At 36.2% G+C, this 14,456-nt stretch overlaps 1 protein-coding gene across 1 annotated transcript in view; it reads right to left on the minus strand.

Moving 5' to 3' along the window:
• Positions 1-1,488: 1,488 nt before the first annotated feature.
• Positions 1,489-14,456, minus strand: part of LOC139962170 (uncharacterized) — a 31,824-nt gene continuing 18,856 nt past the window's right edge. The window contains exons 17-27 of the mRNA XM_071962132.1: positions 12,974-13,147; positions 12,169-12,245; positions 11,566-11,853; positions 10,545-10,706; positions 10,069-10,184; positions 9,425-9,499; positions 9,183-9,268; positions 8,047-8,116; positions 6,882-7,025; positions 3,524-3,659; positions 1,489-1,634 (exon numbers count right to left, since the gene is read on the minus strand). Coding sequence (XP_071818233.1) covers positions 1,501-1,634; positions 3,524-3,659; positions 6,882-7,025; positions 8,047-8,116; positions 9,183-9,268; positions 9,425-9,499; positions 10,069-10,184; positions 10,545-10,706; positions 11,566-11,853; positions 12,169-12,245; positions 12,974-13,147 — 1,462 coding nt within the window. The 3' untranslated portion in view covers positions 1,489-1,500. The remainder of the gene's footprint in view (positions 1,635-3,523; positions 3,660-6,881; positions 7,026-8,046; positions 8,117-9,182; positions 9,269-9,424; positions 9,500-10,068; positions 10,185-10,544; positions 10,707-11,565; positions 11,854-12,168; positions 12,246-12,973; positions 13,148-14,456) is intronic.

Raw genomic sequence — 14,456 nt, forward strand, 5'->3', positions numbered from 1 at the left:
GAAAAACTTCAAATCAAGGGAGTTGATAAACGAAGCAGTGTGGCCCGATGGCTTTGAAGCTGATGTAGCGTTGTCCATGTGGGAGTCCCCCCCCCCCCCCAGCGAAAAATTAAGTTTAAAGGTCAGATGATTCATTTTTAGACTATAAATGAGGTATGTATTAGATCTAAATTCAAGCAATGCATTGTCTAACACTTTCCCGACGGCCGACTGACTGTAGAAATACCACTTCCGCCCCCCCCCCCACCCACTGATTGTAGAAAAACCCAACTGATGATGGAGGTGGGGCATCCATCTCCCTATACCCTCGTAAACGTTACTGGTTTGGGCATGCAAAATTTGAGGTCAATACTGATTACTTTTAATATAGGTCCATTTAGTCTCAATTTAGTTTGATTGCAGAGAGTAAACATACTTGTATATGTGTAAACAGAATTACCATGCCGTATTTCCACATAGAGCATTGTGGGAGTAAAACTTTGAAATGACTTGTTTTACTCATTGTCGAATTCTTTTCTCTAATTAATTCATATCTATATTTTAACAACACGTCGACAGCATGCATGGACATCTTTATTTGAATTATTTTGACAAAAAGTTTGATGAAATCCATGCACAACTTCCGTTGAATCTTATGGGATCATTTCGGTACCTATTATGGGGCATACGTGCGTCGGAAATTCACTTGGATGACCTCAAGTGAGTTACAAATAATATCCTTTGTGTCAATGCAAAGATACCGAAATACAATAACAATGATCTAGAAAAGAATAATTTGGGAATATTCGTATTTAAGTTTATACATTGAGCGCAAATAAATATATATAGCACATAGATAATGGTTTTTAGTTTAGTTACCAAAGGTTTAGATCTGGTTTTCCAACTTTTACAGCATCGTCTGACATTTACTTTCGTGAAATTTCATTTCAAGTACAATTCAGTTTGTGCCTACATTCCGTTGCTGTGTTTAAAATGATGACATTTCCCTAAGTGCTTCATAATTGGTACTGCGGCATGATATCTGTCTAGACTACACATTGATGGAAGAACTATTCACCCCAATTTAAGCCTCCTCCTTCAGCACAGACAATGTAACTTTATTAGACCAGAATGTAGACATTCAAGTTATTTATCGAGAGCGCGTTACACCGTCTGTTGTCAGAGAAAATATCCAAACGTTCTAATTTCAATCCGTCATATAAGGAGAGAACTCAAATGGGAGCAGTCCAGAAGCCTGGGGTTATTTATGAGGCCAGAGGAATTGTGGAATGAAGAATTATGTATTCACATTGTCATAATATACCTAATAAGGGAGAATTAAGACTTTCAAAAAAATGGGGGGGGGGGGGTTGACACATTTGTCCCGGACCTGCCTCTCAACAACTCGTTTCTCAATGTACCTGACACATGTGATCTTCATATATGACTCGTATACACTAGGACCTATCCTGGCAGAGGTTCCCCCTCCCCACCCAACCCCGCCCGCCCGCTCCTTCTTCTTTACTTATTAATATTGTCTTTATCATCCACCGGAAGTTGTTGTCCTGCGTCATTGTTCTTTGTTAATTTAGCAAGACGATCTCCAAACATTCTTTGTTTAGCCTGTTCCAGGTAAGTACGGCTGAGTGGAAAACCTTTAAGGGAAGAGGAGGGAAAATGAGATAATCATAAAATAATTGCAAAACTTTGACAAGAAAACAAGCGAAATTGTCTTGTATTAGGTGTCATGATTTAAGAGGAAATTGTCGAAAGTTTTAGACGTATGTGCCATGTTTGTTTTTGCGAAGACCAAAATTTTTCTTTACATGAAGATATGTTTGTTTCATGTTCTAACTGATTGTCACCTAAACTACAGAATGCAACTCCTTAATTGCCTCGCCGTTACTTTCATTTGAAATGTAAACATTGGCATATTTACTCCACCATATTGAGATGCTTAGTATAGAGAAATGATTGCTTATTATGAAAGAATGATTCAACGAAAACACTCATTTCTTTAGGTTAAACTATAACGTGAATAGTGTGACGCGATGTGAGAGAAAATGTGGCACTAAATATTGGAACAGACAAAATATTCTACAATGTTGCCCAACTCTAGACATGGTTGTTTGAATTAAATAATTACTTTCAAAATCAGATAAAAACCCTTCTGTGCGCTAGGAAGTAGATAGTCTGTGATGTCATGATGACATATGTACCTCACCAAGCTTGACTTTTCCTATAATTTCAAGTTTATTTACTCTTGAAATTATCAATCAATAGCAATATTTGCTTAGCTGTCAATGGTCTCATCATTTTGAAATTTTATCAAACATGTCACTTGCTTGTCAGAATATTATTTTCCTCGGTGAATAAATGATTTGCAAAAAAATTATAAAGAAAAAAAATCAAGACATTTTTCAGCTCAACTGCCAAGATGACATCATAAAGTCGACGTTTGTCAGATGCCCTCATAATATTTTACCAAATTTTATAAAAGTATACATGTTAATAAAATATCTATCTCGACTAGACTTACACTAAAATGCTGTCAGGATGTAGTTTTGACCTAAATATTCAGTAAATTGTTCAATCTTTGTGTTTATACTACCTTGAAATGTTTGTTTAGCTGTAAAACTACTCTTACTTTACGATTTTAATTTCATGCATACTTGAAAATTTCATAGTTATCTTCCTCTATGGATAAATATGCTTAATAATGACACATTTACAATCACAAGAAATCGCCAGGGTAATGCAAGTCACTTTTTGTCTTTGCCAGAGAGAATAAAACTTCATGGTATGAAACTTTGAAAATTAATATCCTTAAGTTAGAAACCCCAAAACCTGATATCGGCTAGTTTCACTTAGCGATGAAGATAATCTGTTAAAATTGATTAATAGGATTTTTTTGCCACGATCAACCTCTGCCGCCCTTAATATACCTTTCATCTGCATATGTATGGGAGTCGTCACTTGTACATGAAAACAGTTTATTTAAAATTAATCTTTTTGTTTCAAAACTTTACATCATTCAATCCATTACCTTATCAAATTGTTTACAAATATTGAGACGATCGATTATGAAAATGGATTTTCTCGGCGAGGAAAATTGAGAATCCCCATGGAAACAAAAACAACAAAGAAAATCTTCTTTTGTCTTAAAGGCTGCAAGTTTATTATTTTAATAGGAATTATGCATATCTCGTGTACTTCTTGATTATGGTAGAAATTCATTTTCGTTCCTCTTTTCTCCCCCCCCCCCCCTCCCCTTTCTACTTATAGGTAGCTTTGACAAAGTAAAAAAAAAGGTGAAACATGGAAGAACTATAAATGTTAATGTTTAGGCCTCAAATTATTATGTAAATTTGACCTTTCGTGTAATGGCAACATTTTTGTTTAATCGAGGGACATAAAGGAAGTATTATTAAAGAACTTTAGTAAGAATTAAACTTTATAAACATTAAATATCATGAATTGATGTGTAACGAATTGAATTTGAAACATAAATATATAACATGAATATAAATATTAATAAACGAACCTAATGGATTCATATCACGTTGTTGTGCGTTAGTTGGCTGGTTAAATTTCTCCTCTCGATCCAGAGGATTCTCAATAATGTTCTCGTGCATGGAGAGGAAGAGTGGTATGTACGCCATATAATCGAAGAAAGAAATCTGAAATGAAAACCATCATTAAAAGGAGTTGATATTCGCAAGGAAAACCTAAATAAATAAAAAAACGATTTCCCATAAGCTTAGGTATATAAAGTATGATACGTTCTCTCTGATGTAACTGGCACAGTCAAAGTGAGCCTGAATATGGAGCTAATTGTTTTTCTTCTATGACACCTCTCTAAACGCAATAAATATAGCCTACTTGAACCATGAAGCTTTCAGCTTAAATATACACGATATGGTAATACTTTGTTGTACATTTGATAGTTTCACAACAGATGTACCCATTAAAGAGTTATTTTAGACTCGAAGCAAATAACGATGGTGTAGGCTAGACATATCACACATTCACAGCAATTATATATAGGACTAACCTACTTTGTATGTAGGCTTTTATTTAAGTTTAACAAATATATATGTACAATACTTCACGAAAGCCCAATACATAAACTCGATAAAGGAGACGACGTGTAGCCTTCCACACGTATACACCTTGTATATAGAGGCCTAGCCTACGTTGCGTTCATGAAGTTGCAATTGTCAAGAAGCTGGTCGGGCAAAGTTATAAGCGTTAAGTTACACATACTTCGGTACTAAGGAAAATGACCTAGCCTTCCCATGCAACATTGCAAGTCTAGGCTTAGCTTATGTTACCTTAATTGTAATGAAACACAGTTGCAACCGCTTCTAATATTACATAGCTAACCCCTGATATTATGAAACTCTAAGACATCGAGGTCGAGAGTAAAAAGTAGAAAACACCACTGAATGCCTCAAAGGGGGAACTTCGATCGGACATGGAAATGATAAGGTTCACGTTCATAAGACCTGAAGTAGCCTATAGGGGTTAATCCATCACGTAGTAATATACTTATCTCCCATGTGATTGTTACCGTATCTGCAAAGTAACAATTGGTTTTGTTCAATACTACAGAAGGCACAAAAATATAACGTTACTGCAATAATTGCAATCAAAACTCGCTGGCTTCTTTTCTTCTATGTCTTTTTTATGTTTCTTTCTTTGTGACAGCCTTCGAAATAGGTATATATATGGCAACACTAAGAATCGCGCGTGTATGTGTGTGTGTGTGTATGTATGTATGTGTGTGTAGGTTTGTACGTGTGGGGGTACGTACGTATGTACATATATATATATATTTATATATATATATTATATATAGGCTATATATATATATATATATATATATATATATATAAATATATATATATATATAAATGAAAATCGTAATGAGTTGGAAAATCAAGAACAGTGAAAAAACTTTCAGCCTCCACCGGGATTCGAACCACGGGCCTCCCGCTCTATACGCGGACACCCTAACCACTAGGCTATGGACGCTGATTGTATGTCCAGAGGTTCGAAACCGGTAAGGAAGATCGTAATTCCACTGTAGGCGTTTGTCACCTGTATCGAACAATACTAGTTATATATATATATATATATATATATATATATATATATATATATATATATATATATATTTATTATATATATATATATATGTATTATATATATTAATATTTTTATACATAATATATATGCTACAAAGAACACCTAAGCTAAGAGTTTAATATTTCTCTCAAAAGTTAATAAACCTACTCGAAGTTTAATAACATCTGTTGTGACATCCATGTAAGAAGTTGAACAAAGCATGTTCACACCTTAATTTACAGGGGCGTCAGAGGCGTAACTTTGTAAATATGAAACTGACCTACACTTCTTTGATCATAAATGAATGAACCTGGAATGTGATGAGAATGAGCTAAACCGGGTTTATAATGTGGAGGAACGAACTTTAATTTTCCCAAAAGTATAACTATGATTGAGTGTACTGTAACTGTCGAAGCAATTTTTCATTGTTATATACTACCTCCTTACAATGCCAATCACTTAGCAACAGCGCGTGTCATGTCGTGAAACTAATAACTTATACAACACATTGTAAATGTAGAGGGGAATTTTTTTAAATCATTTCCCCGAGAGATACCAACGAACTGGATTTATCAAAATCCGATTTGTTGATAAGTTGAGAAGATTAAGAGTGACAACCTTAAGCTTTTGAGTGATTTTGATGCTTCTGCAGACTTATTACAGGGTGATTTATCTATTAAATTATTCACTTGAAGTGTATGCATGGATTGTAAAATACCCTGTCATATAAACTCGACAAGCCCTTTATCATGTACAGCTAAAATCAAAATATTGTTTCATATGTAAGCATCGTTGAACAGTAAAAAAAAAAATTAAAAAACGTTGTTGTGATGAACTGTACTATATTATTATTGGTATATGCGGAGAGATATGGATTGACTTGATTTATTGAAGTTAAACTTAAAACACTCATACATTGGGTGGGGGAGGGGGGATGGATGGGGGTTGGAAACTTTCTTTTATTTCGTTATTTGGGTGGGGTGAGGGCTAGGCTAAATTCGAAAATCACTTGATTTTGAGTTGGAGTGATATTTAAATTAGACAATATGTTGTCTTCGTTATTGTTGTTGTTGTTTTTGCCGTGATATTCCACAATTAATGTAACACGGGAAGATATTTGAATACCACGCCGAGTTAAATGTTTACAAAGTTTTTATTGAAAATTATTTATAAAAGTATGATATCTCATCAGTTTAATCAGAAAACAACAATCTCATTCATGAATATTTCAAAACTTGAAGGTAAATCGACACGACAGACACTAAATGCTCATAAGGTGGTAGTCTCTTTATTCTGACCAATTAACAATCACTATAAAGGGGGTGTCCCCCTCCCCTTTGGATTTTTTTGCATTTCCAGGTAGCCTCAGATGCAATTTGGTGCAATATAGCACACTTCAACACACACTCCATTTTGTAAACTTAATTTTGTATTTTCACCAGGCCTTAGATGCAATTTGGTGCTCCAAATGAGATTTTTTTCTCATTTGGAAATGAAAAAGGGGTTTTCTGACTTGCGAAGCGGGGGGTCGGAATGATACTTCCGCCCCTCCACATTTTTCACTGGGGGGGCTGGCGCCCCCCAGCCCCCCCCCCCCCGGTTCCTACGCCCTTGTGTCTGTGGCTTTCGTATCTAGTGTAATTACATTTGGAAAAATATCGAATGTGCAACAAAAATAAATTCCTTAATAGACAAATAAGATTTCCGTTAGGCAGGCTATAGGCGAGGGAGGGGATAAAAAGGGGGTGGATGAGGGGGGCAGGGGAGCTTACCTCATCATAGTCCGTGCTCATTCTTGACATAACATACTCTTCCTGCCATCGATTTAGTCCTCCAGCTTTCAATTCGATTCTCAAAGCATCAGCAGGGATAAAGTTACTGCTCCGATCAGGATCAATGTTACAATAAAACATTGCCTACGGATAATAAATGGTTAAGGAAAGAACATTACTTCATATGCAGGGATGACACACGAGGGAGCATTATAAGATTGAGCAGAATGGCCTGGTTAACACATGAAATTGGAACGGTTGGACATCAATACATGACAACGTAAGACACTAAATAGTGTACTGAAGAAGAAAAATTAGATCAAATTTTGAGTAGTGTGTCTACAGATATCACAGGCAGGGAGAGCGGACAGTAATGAGGCTTACAGGTGACATGTGTGATTAACGATACATTAAACTACTTTATTTAAAAGAATAGACAGATTAAGTGACGCTTATGACAAAGGCAGAACTACATTTCATACAGGAAATGTGTAAACTGTTTTCTTTGAGCTTCTTGTTATCATGAGGTAGGCCGGTGGAGTGTAACTAATTAATTCACCAAAGAACCTGGGAGCTCTACGAAGGAGAGCAGTCTCATTCAAAGGGTTGGCTGTGCTGTCATCATTAGGGTAAATGATCTGCAAGAGCTAGTTATTTTCTGTTCAAAAATGAACTCACACAGGAACTAATGGATGAACTCATGAATGGATTTGAAAGGACGAGCATGAATGGATAAATGAGCGAATAAAATAAGTGAATGAGTGAGTGAATTAATGAATGTATGAGGGAATGTGTTAAAGAGTTAATGAATGAATCTATGAGGGAACTAATGAATGAACTGATGAATGGACTTGAAAGGACAAGAACGAATGAATAAATGAGCGAATAAATTCAATGAATGAATGAATGAGGGAATATGTGAATGAGTTAATAAATAAATGAGTGAGTGAATGAGTGAATAAATGATTGTGTAAATGAGTGATTGAGTGAATGGGTGCGTGAATAAGTGAGTAAATGAGTGAGTGAATGAATGAGAGAATGTGTGAAAGAGTACATCAATGAATGAATGAACGAATGAATGATTGGATGAATATATGAATGAACGACTGATTAAATGAATGATTAAATGAACGCCACTACTAAAACTAACTGTACAATTAATTACCTTATATAGCTCCATCTTCCGTTCAAGATCCAGCAGATCGCTCTTATCAACTAGCTGTTTATCGAAAGGACTGTTGGAAGAAAACAAAGTCATAAGATCGTTGAAACTTGAAACAATATTTTTGAACAATAGCAAACTGTATAAAGTAGTTTGATGTTTTGAGCTATTTTAAAGGACAATTCCTATGTTTGTTACTGTAGTTATCAACACTTGATACGACATTTATTCATTCCTCAGTTTTATTCTTGTCACCATACGAACAGTGAATAGATATGATTTAATGCCACTCTATATCAGGTGGTTTCGACAAACTTGCCACTCTTTACTTTACTGTTTCAGTGCCCTGGTTGTTTGATATACTTTCGTCACACATGTTTAAGCATGAATTAAGGCATCATGTTTTATATTAAACATATGCTAATGAAGAGCCATTAAGAGTAATATTATCCTCATCCCTACCCCCTCCCATTCCCTCCCACCCCTGCCAAGTGATGGCGCAATTACAATTTATCAATCGTGTATGCCATGCCCCTACAGGTGGAAAGTGCTGTTTATCACTGTTTGCACCCAGTTGGGACAATTTTTTTCTCTTCACTTTCATGTCCCGCTTTATAGCACTTGTATTGTCAGTATGAGCAGTATGAATATCATGTTTCCATCAGATAAAGGTTAGAAACTGTTCATATACTGTCAATACGAGTGCTTTGAAGTGTGACATGGGAGGACAGTTTAAAGAGGTATTAGCATTAAAAAACTGACCCAACTGGCTGCTGTTTGCTTGAATGATGTGATTATTCACTACGGGTACCTGAATATATGCGCATGATATGAATATTAAATAGGATACATGCATATTCACTAGGACACATGAATATATAACCATTACGACTACCATTGCATGAAAAACTGAACTGATATTTTGCACCACCTGGAGAAGATAACCGCTATTTTTTTACACACATGTTCCATCTCAGAATGTTGCGTGTTTGAAATCACATTGCCATCATGGATTTTCGATTATAATTTTGCCACATAGATACATTTGAAGTTTCAGCGACGTTTTTCAATTGATCGTATATAAATGTTAAAGTATAGTTTATATATAGCGACGTACAACATTCAAAGGATATACTTACTCCATTGCACACATCCTCTCACAGATAGCTGCAACTACCGAAAACATCTTGAAGGAAACTATGCTGTGTTCATCGAGGTTTAGTATCTACGTGGAAATGAAGTATTTAATTAATTAATCAATCAATGAATTAATCTATAATTATTCGATATCAAATATCATAATTTTTTATTATTTCACAAATACCATCATATACATTGCTTCTTGCTTTTCATAGATGTTTATGTATGATTTTTTTTTTACCTTTAAAACATATTTAATTTGCTTCGGTTTGATGTTCACCAAACTTGGAACGCCGTCAAGTGCCTCTTGTAATTCCTGAGGGAAAGGAAACACAAATCACTCCTGGTTAATTATTTTGGCTTCAAATAGGTCATTAGGTAGATAAAGAGGGGAGGAGAAACCAGAGATAATCGTTTATAGATGCAATAAAAAAAAACATCTTCAAAATTACTGGTATGGCACATCGATGACCACAATTGGTGGTTTTTGTGTCGAAAATATCTTGGAGGGCGTTGTTTCAATTTGTCATCAAACCGAGTACCTTAAACACTCCCTTTGGTCGTATGGAGTTAATTTAAAGAAGTTTGTGACTGAAAAAAGTATTGTATATTTTTCTAAGCAGTACAGTACACCTGACGGTAAAGCCATCAAATAATTGCAGCTTTGGTAATTGCTATTCAGTTCATTCCAAGAGCATGGAGGGTGTGGCCGTGAAAAGTCTGGGTGGTCGCGAGGGGAAGGGGGGTGGGAATGGGTGAGGTGGAGGTGGAGGTGGAGTACAACCTTGATTGTAGGTATAAGAGAGTAGACCTCCAGACTACCTCCATTTGCTCACACTCCTCATTAAGAGAGTTATTTTCTTTATTCTCCTGTCTCATACTTACATCAAATGATAAACTGCAGTCAAAGTTTTCATCGCCGACGACGAATGCGCGTCCAAATGGATCTAATTTACTCTGCTCGACCAATCGAAAATGAGACAAGTAGTCGATAGTATCAACTGGAGACAAAAATGAAGAAGAAGAATACTTTTTTTAAGTGAAAAATAAGGTTATCTTTTACGATGTTGTGGGAGAGAGGGGAGGATGGGGAGGGAGGGGGTTGTATCACTGCGTCCTACTCTCATCAAGCCATGTAATAGTCACACGCGTATAATTGTATACATTATAAACTAACAGATATATCATTTCTTACAAATAATTTATATTCTCAAAAGTATCAAATAAAAATGATATTAAACAATAAACAAAAAAATGTATATACTAACATAATTTTATTTTTTCAAACTTCACAATGTTTTTTTTTTTAAAGGACACCCAACCAATTGAGTGATATATGTGTTTTTTCTGTTGTTTCTCACCTTTTTCGTCAATAATTGGAGCGATGCCGTCTCTGACTTTTGTTACTGCTGAAGGTTCATCATGCTGCAATTCCTCCGCCGATCGGAGAACCTTCTCGAGGTGAGGCAACAACGTTTCCGCCCTCTTACGGAAAGCTCTGTTAATCTTACGGGAACCTTTCACTGATGAGAGAGGAGGTCAACCACTTAAAGGTCAAATACTGCACAATACAGAGGGATAACCAATGGAAGCAGAGGCAGGTGTAGCTATCCTCTCATATAGCCCCCTCCCTACGCCCCTCTAAAATATGCAACTTTTGAGTACGTTTTTCATAAATCGAGTAAGATGGTAAGGGACTTAACCTCCCTATTGTTATGGGAAAGATTAAACAATAAAGTTATTCTTATTGATAGGGAAAAGAGAGAAGAACGTCATCAGATGTCTGTATTTGTTAAAATTCTAACCTCTCGTTTGCACATACGCTGTTCCTTTCGATAATTCTTATTATATAAACGTGGTGGGTCAATGAACAGAAGCGACGGGTAAAATGGAAGTGGAATGCCTCAATCCCCCCCCCCCCCTCCTCACCCCCGTCTTCTAAGACAGATTTTCCTCTCCCTCTTCTCGTTCGACCTGTGAATACGCATAGATGGGAAACATTATAACTTTATTGAAGGCACCTTTGTTTTATGCGAATAAGGCTTTTGAAAGACCGATACCAACTACACATATGGCAATTCCCGATTGCACCCCTCCCCCCCCCCCCCCCCGTTGTCATCAAATTATATAAGCCCGAGATATTTCTAAGCTCATCATAGCCAAATTGCACGTGGTTGATTTTGAAACGCATCAATCTGAACTAAAATCCTTAAAAAAAATATATATTGGATTTGTTTCCGAATGTCGACAGAGAAATGAATAATTAAAGGAAACGTAATTAAAGAGTACAATCGGCCACAACCCCCACCCCCGTCTTCTAAGACAGATTTCCCCTCCCTCTTCTCGTTCGACCTGTGAACACTCATAGATGGGAAACATTACCTTTATTGAAGTCATCTTCATCATCACCTGAGAGGATAGACGTCATTGTCTCCTGATCGTCATTGTCCTCCTCCAGCTTGGTTTCCAAGTTCTCTTGAGTGTCCTCGCCGGCCCCTTCATCTTGATGCTCATTAGTCTCGTCTTCCTTACTAGTCATTTGTAATTTTCCTGCTGCCTCTCCATCCTCATGTTTCAAAATGTCAAGGTTTTGTTGGATGAAGTTTCCGAATCGATTACTCTTCTTTGGTTGCGGAGAAATCGCGGCGTCCAGATCTCTCAAAATGTCATCTAGAAAGACAAAAGGGGAAACAAAAACAACGTCTGTAGAAAAATCCCTTCAAACAATATTAGTGACGTCATGCATCTAATATGAGAAGCAAACCAAAGTTAGCTGTTCTTGTTATTTCATTTACGGTTATTGATCATTTATAGTCAAATTTGGGTACCACATCAGTCGGTCGTGAGAGTAAAGATGGTCTGAAATATAAAGTTTAAAAAATGAATGAGGTTCTTTTCTCCGCTGATTTTTTTGGTTTAATGTGTAACACTTGCGTTATAAATATGCAGCTAAAATCTGTCATATCTTGACCAATGTTGACTTACCTAAAGTCCTCTCCCTTTTCTCTTTTTTCTTCTTCTTTTTCTTCTTCTTATCTTTTTTGATAAATTGATACTCAGTTCTGCAAGCACATAGATAATATACGACAAAATGGTCAACCTCTCCACACATATTAATATTTATGATGTCTATGCAAATTGTGCATACGTAATATCTTATCCCATAATGCAATTTAAACAGACACATATTAATATTCATGATATCTATGCAAATTATGCATACGTAATATCTAATCCCATAATGCAATTTCAACTCGGGCACCATTCAATAGTGATTCTCTACTGCTTTCTACACCAAGTCACGTCGAGAGCTTGCAAGGTCGAGCTTTTTTGGCGAATATGATTTCATTTGGCAGCCTCTTGAGGATTCTTCATTTTTGGCCTTAAGTATTTTAATTATTATTTATTCTTTATCTCATATATTTGTCGGGTTATATAGCTTGCCAACGATGACGTAATGTCTTACTAGTCTTTAAGAGTAAAATATTCACCAGTTACTATTTGTTTGGGGGAGGTAGAAGGGGGGGGGGGGATGGACATAAAAAAAAACATGTAAGTGAATTATTGAACAGTAAACTACGGTGGTTCAGTCGGGACATGTTGAAGTATGCATTACGTCCTTGCTAATTTGTTATCACGAACTTTCAAATTCGTGGTGAAAGTACAAAGGAAACTTAATCCATTTTGATCCTTTGAAATTGTTTCATACACACATCTCTGATTCAACCATAGCCAAATTTAAGCTCTTGCGAGTCTTTCTAACTTTTACAAAAGACTATGTGAAACTTACTCCCATTCTGCTCCTCTTGGGTCTGATTTCTCGATGGGGTCAGTCAGTCCCCTCGATGCCCCCTTATCGTACTTCACCATTGTTTTTCCATCTTCAATTGTCCCTGCTTCTTCCACCGACGATTCTTCTTCCTCTTCCGACACTGAAAATGGATCCGATTTACCTTTCTTTTTTCTGAAACCAAAAATCCAAGACTGGTGGTCAAAAAAAGAGCTTGTTAATCTGTCTTTTCTTTGTGTAACTGAACGTTGTCTATATGACACTATATCTTCTATATTCTAAGAGTTTACACTAGTTTAGTTGAACCTGTCTTTTAACATTAGTATCTCTAATTAGTAAGTTGTTATCACAAATTATCATAGACTCGTGACTTAGATATAAATATGGCCCGCCGTTTGGGTCACCAAATTGTCGTTAACGATCATATTAATATTACCGCCAAATATTTAGAACGTGAAATACTGGTCACTCAGCAGTGTATTGCCAGACGAACTCTTCTGAATGATTGGCAACGATTAACAGGGTCAGAATGTGCAGGGATTCTAAGTATAGCTATTTTCATAATGCTAACATTTAGGGTCAGCTACGCAACATCGATAAGCAGCTAGGCTGTACATGTATTGTTCCGCTACGAAAAATATACTGCTTGGAGGGAAAAACATGTTAAGCATTTTTTTTAGCGTTGATGCTTGAAAGATGCTGAAAACCGGGAAATATCTTTCTTTCCAAACAACCAATTACATAAACAATCTTAACGCAGCCCTCAACGCAATTTTATACTTTGAAATGAACCTAGGCTTTGTATATAAGAAAATCACTGCATAATTTGACATGTTGCCAAGTAGCAATTTTCGGTTGTTGGATTTAACGCTGCCTACAACACAATTTTATACTTTCATGTGAACCTAAGCTTTGTATATAAGAAAATGACTGCATAATTTGACATGTTGGCAAGTAGCAATTTTCGGTTCTTGGATTTAACGCTGCCTACCATACAATTTTATATTTTCAAATGAACCTAGGCTTTGCATGTGAGAAAATCACTGCATAATTTGACATGTTGGCAAGTATAGCAAGTTTCGGTTGTGGGGATTTACAGTTTCCTTCCCTATCCATGTACATAAGCTGTGAAGAAAATCACTGAATAATTCGACATGTTGGCAAGTAGCAATTTTTGCTTGTGGGGATTTACAGTTTTCCTTCCTTATCCATAAGCTGTGTATTGGAAGGAAAAGGATGATAGGAGAGGCTTTGATAAGAAACAGGCCTCTATAAAAGAAATTACAAATAAATAAACATGACCGCTGATAATGTTCAGCTTTATGTAGAAGATCGTGAACTTTTCAGTCTGAATTAAAGTGATTATGAAAGAATATCGCGAAACGTCACGTCCCTGTCGAATGCAGTTGTTGTAGGAAAACTTCCAAGAATCCGATCTATGACACAAGCGGATGCCAAGTTTGTGTTCATGTCGATTAAATTT

The sequence above is a fragment of the Apostichopus japonicus genome, chromosome 20 (assembly GCF_037975245.1).
Source record: "Apostichopus japonicus isolate 1M-3 chromosome 20, ASM3797524v1, whole genome shotgun sequence".
NCBI lineage: Eukaryota > Metazoa > Echinodermata > Holothuroidea > Aspidochirotida > Stichopodidae > Apostichopus > Apostichopus japonicus.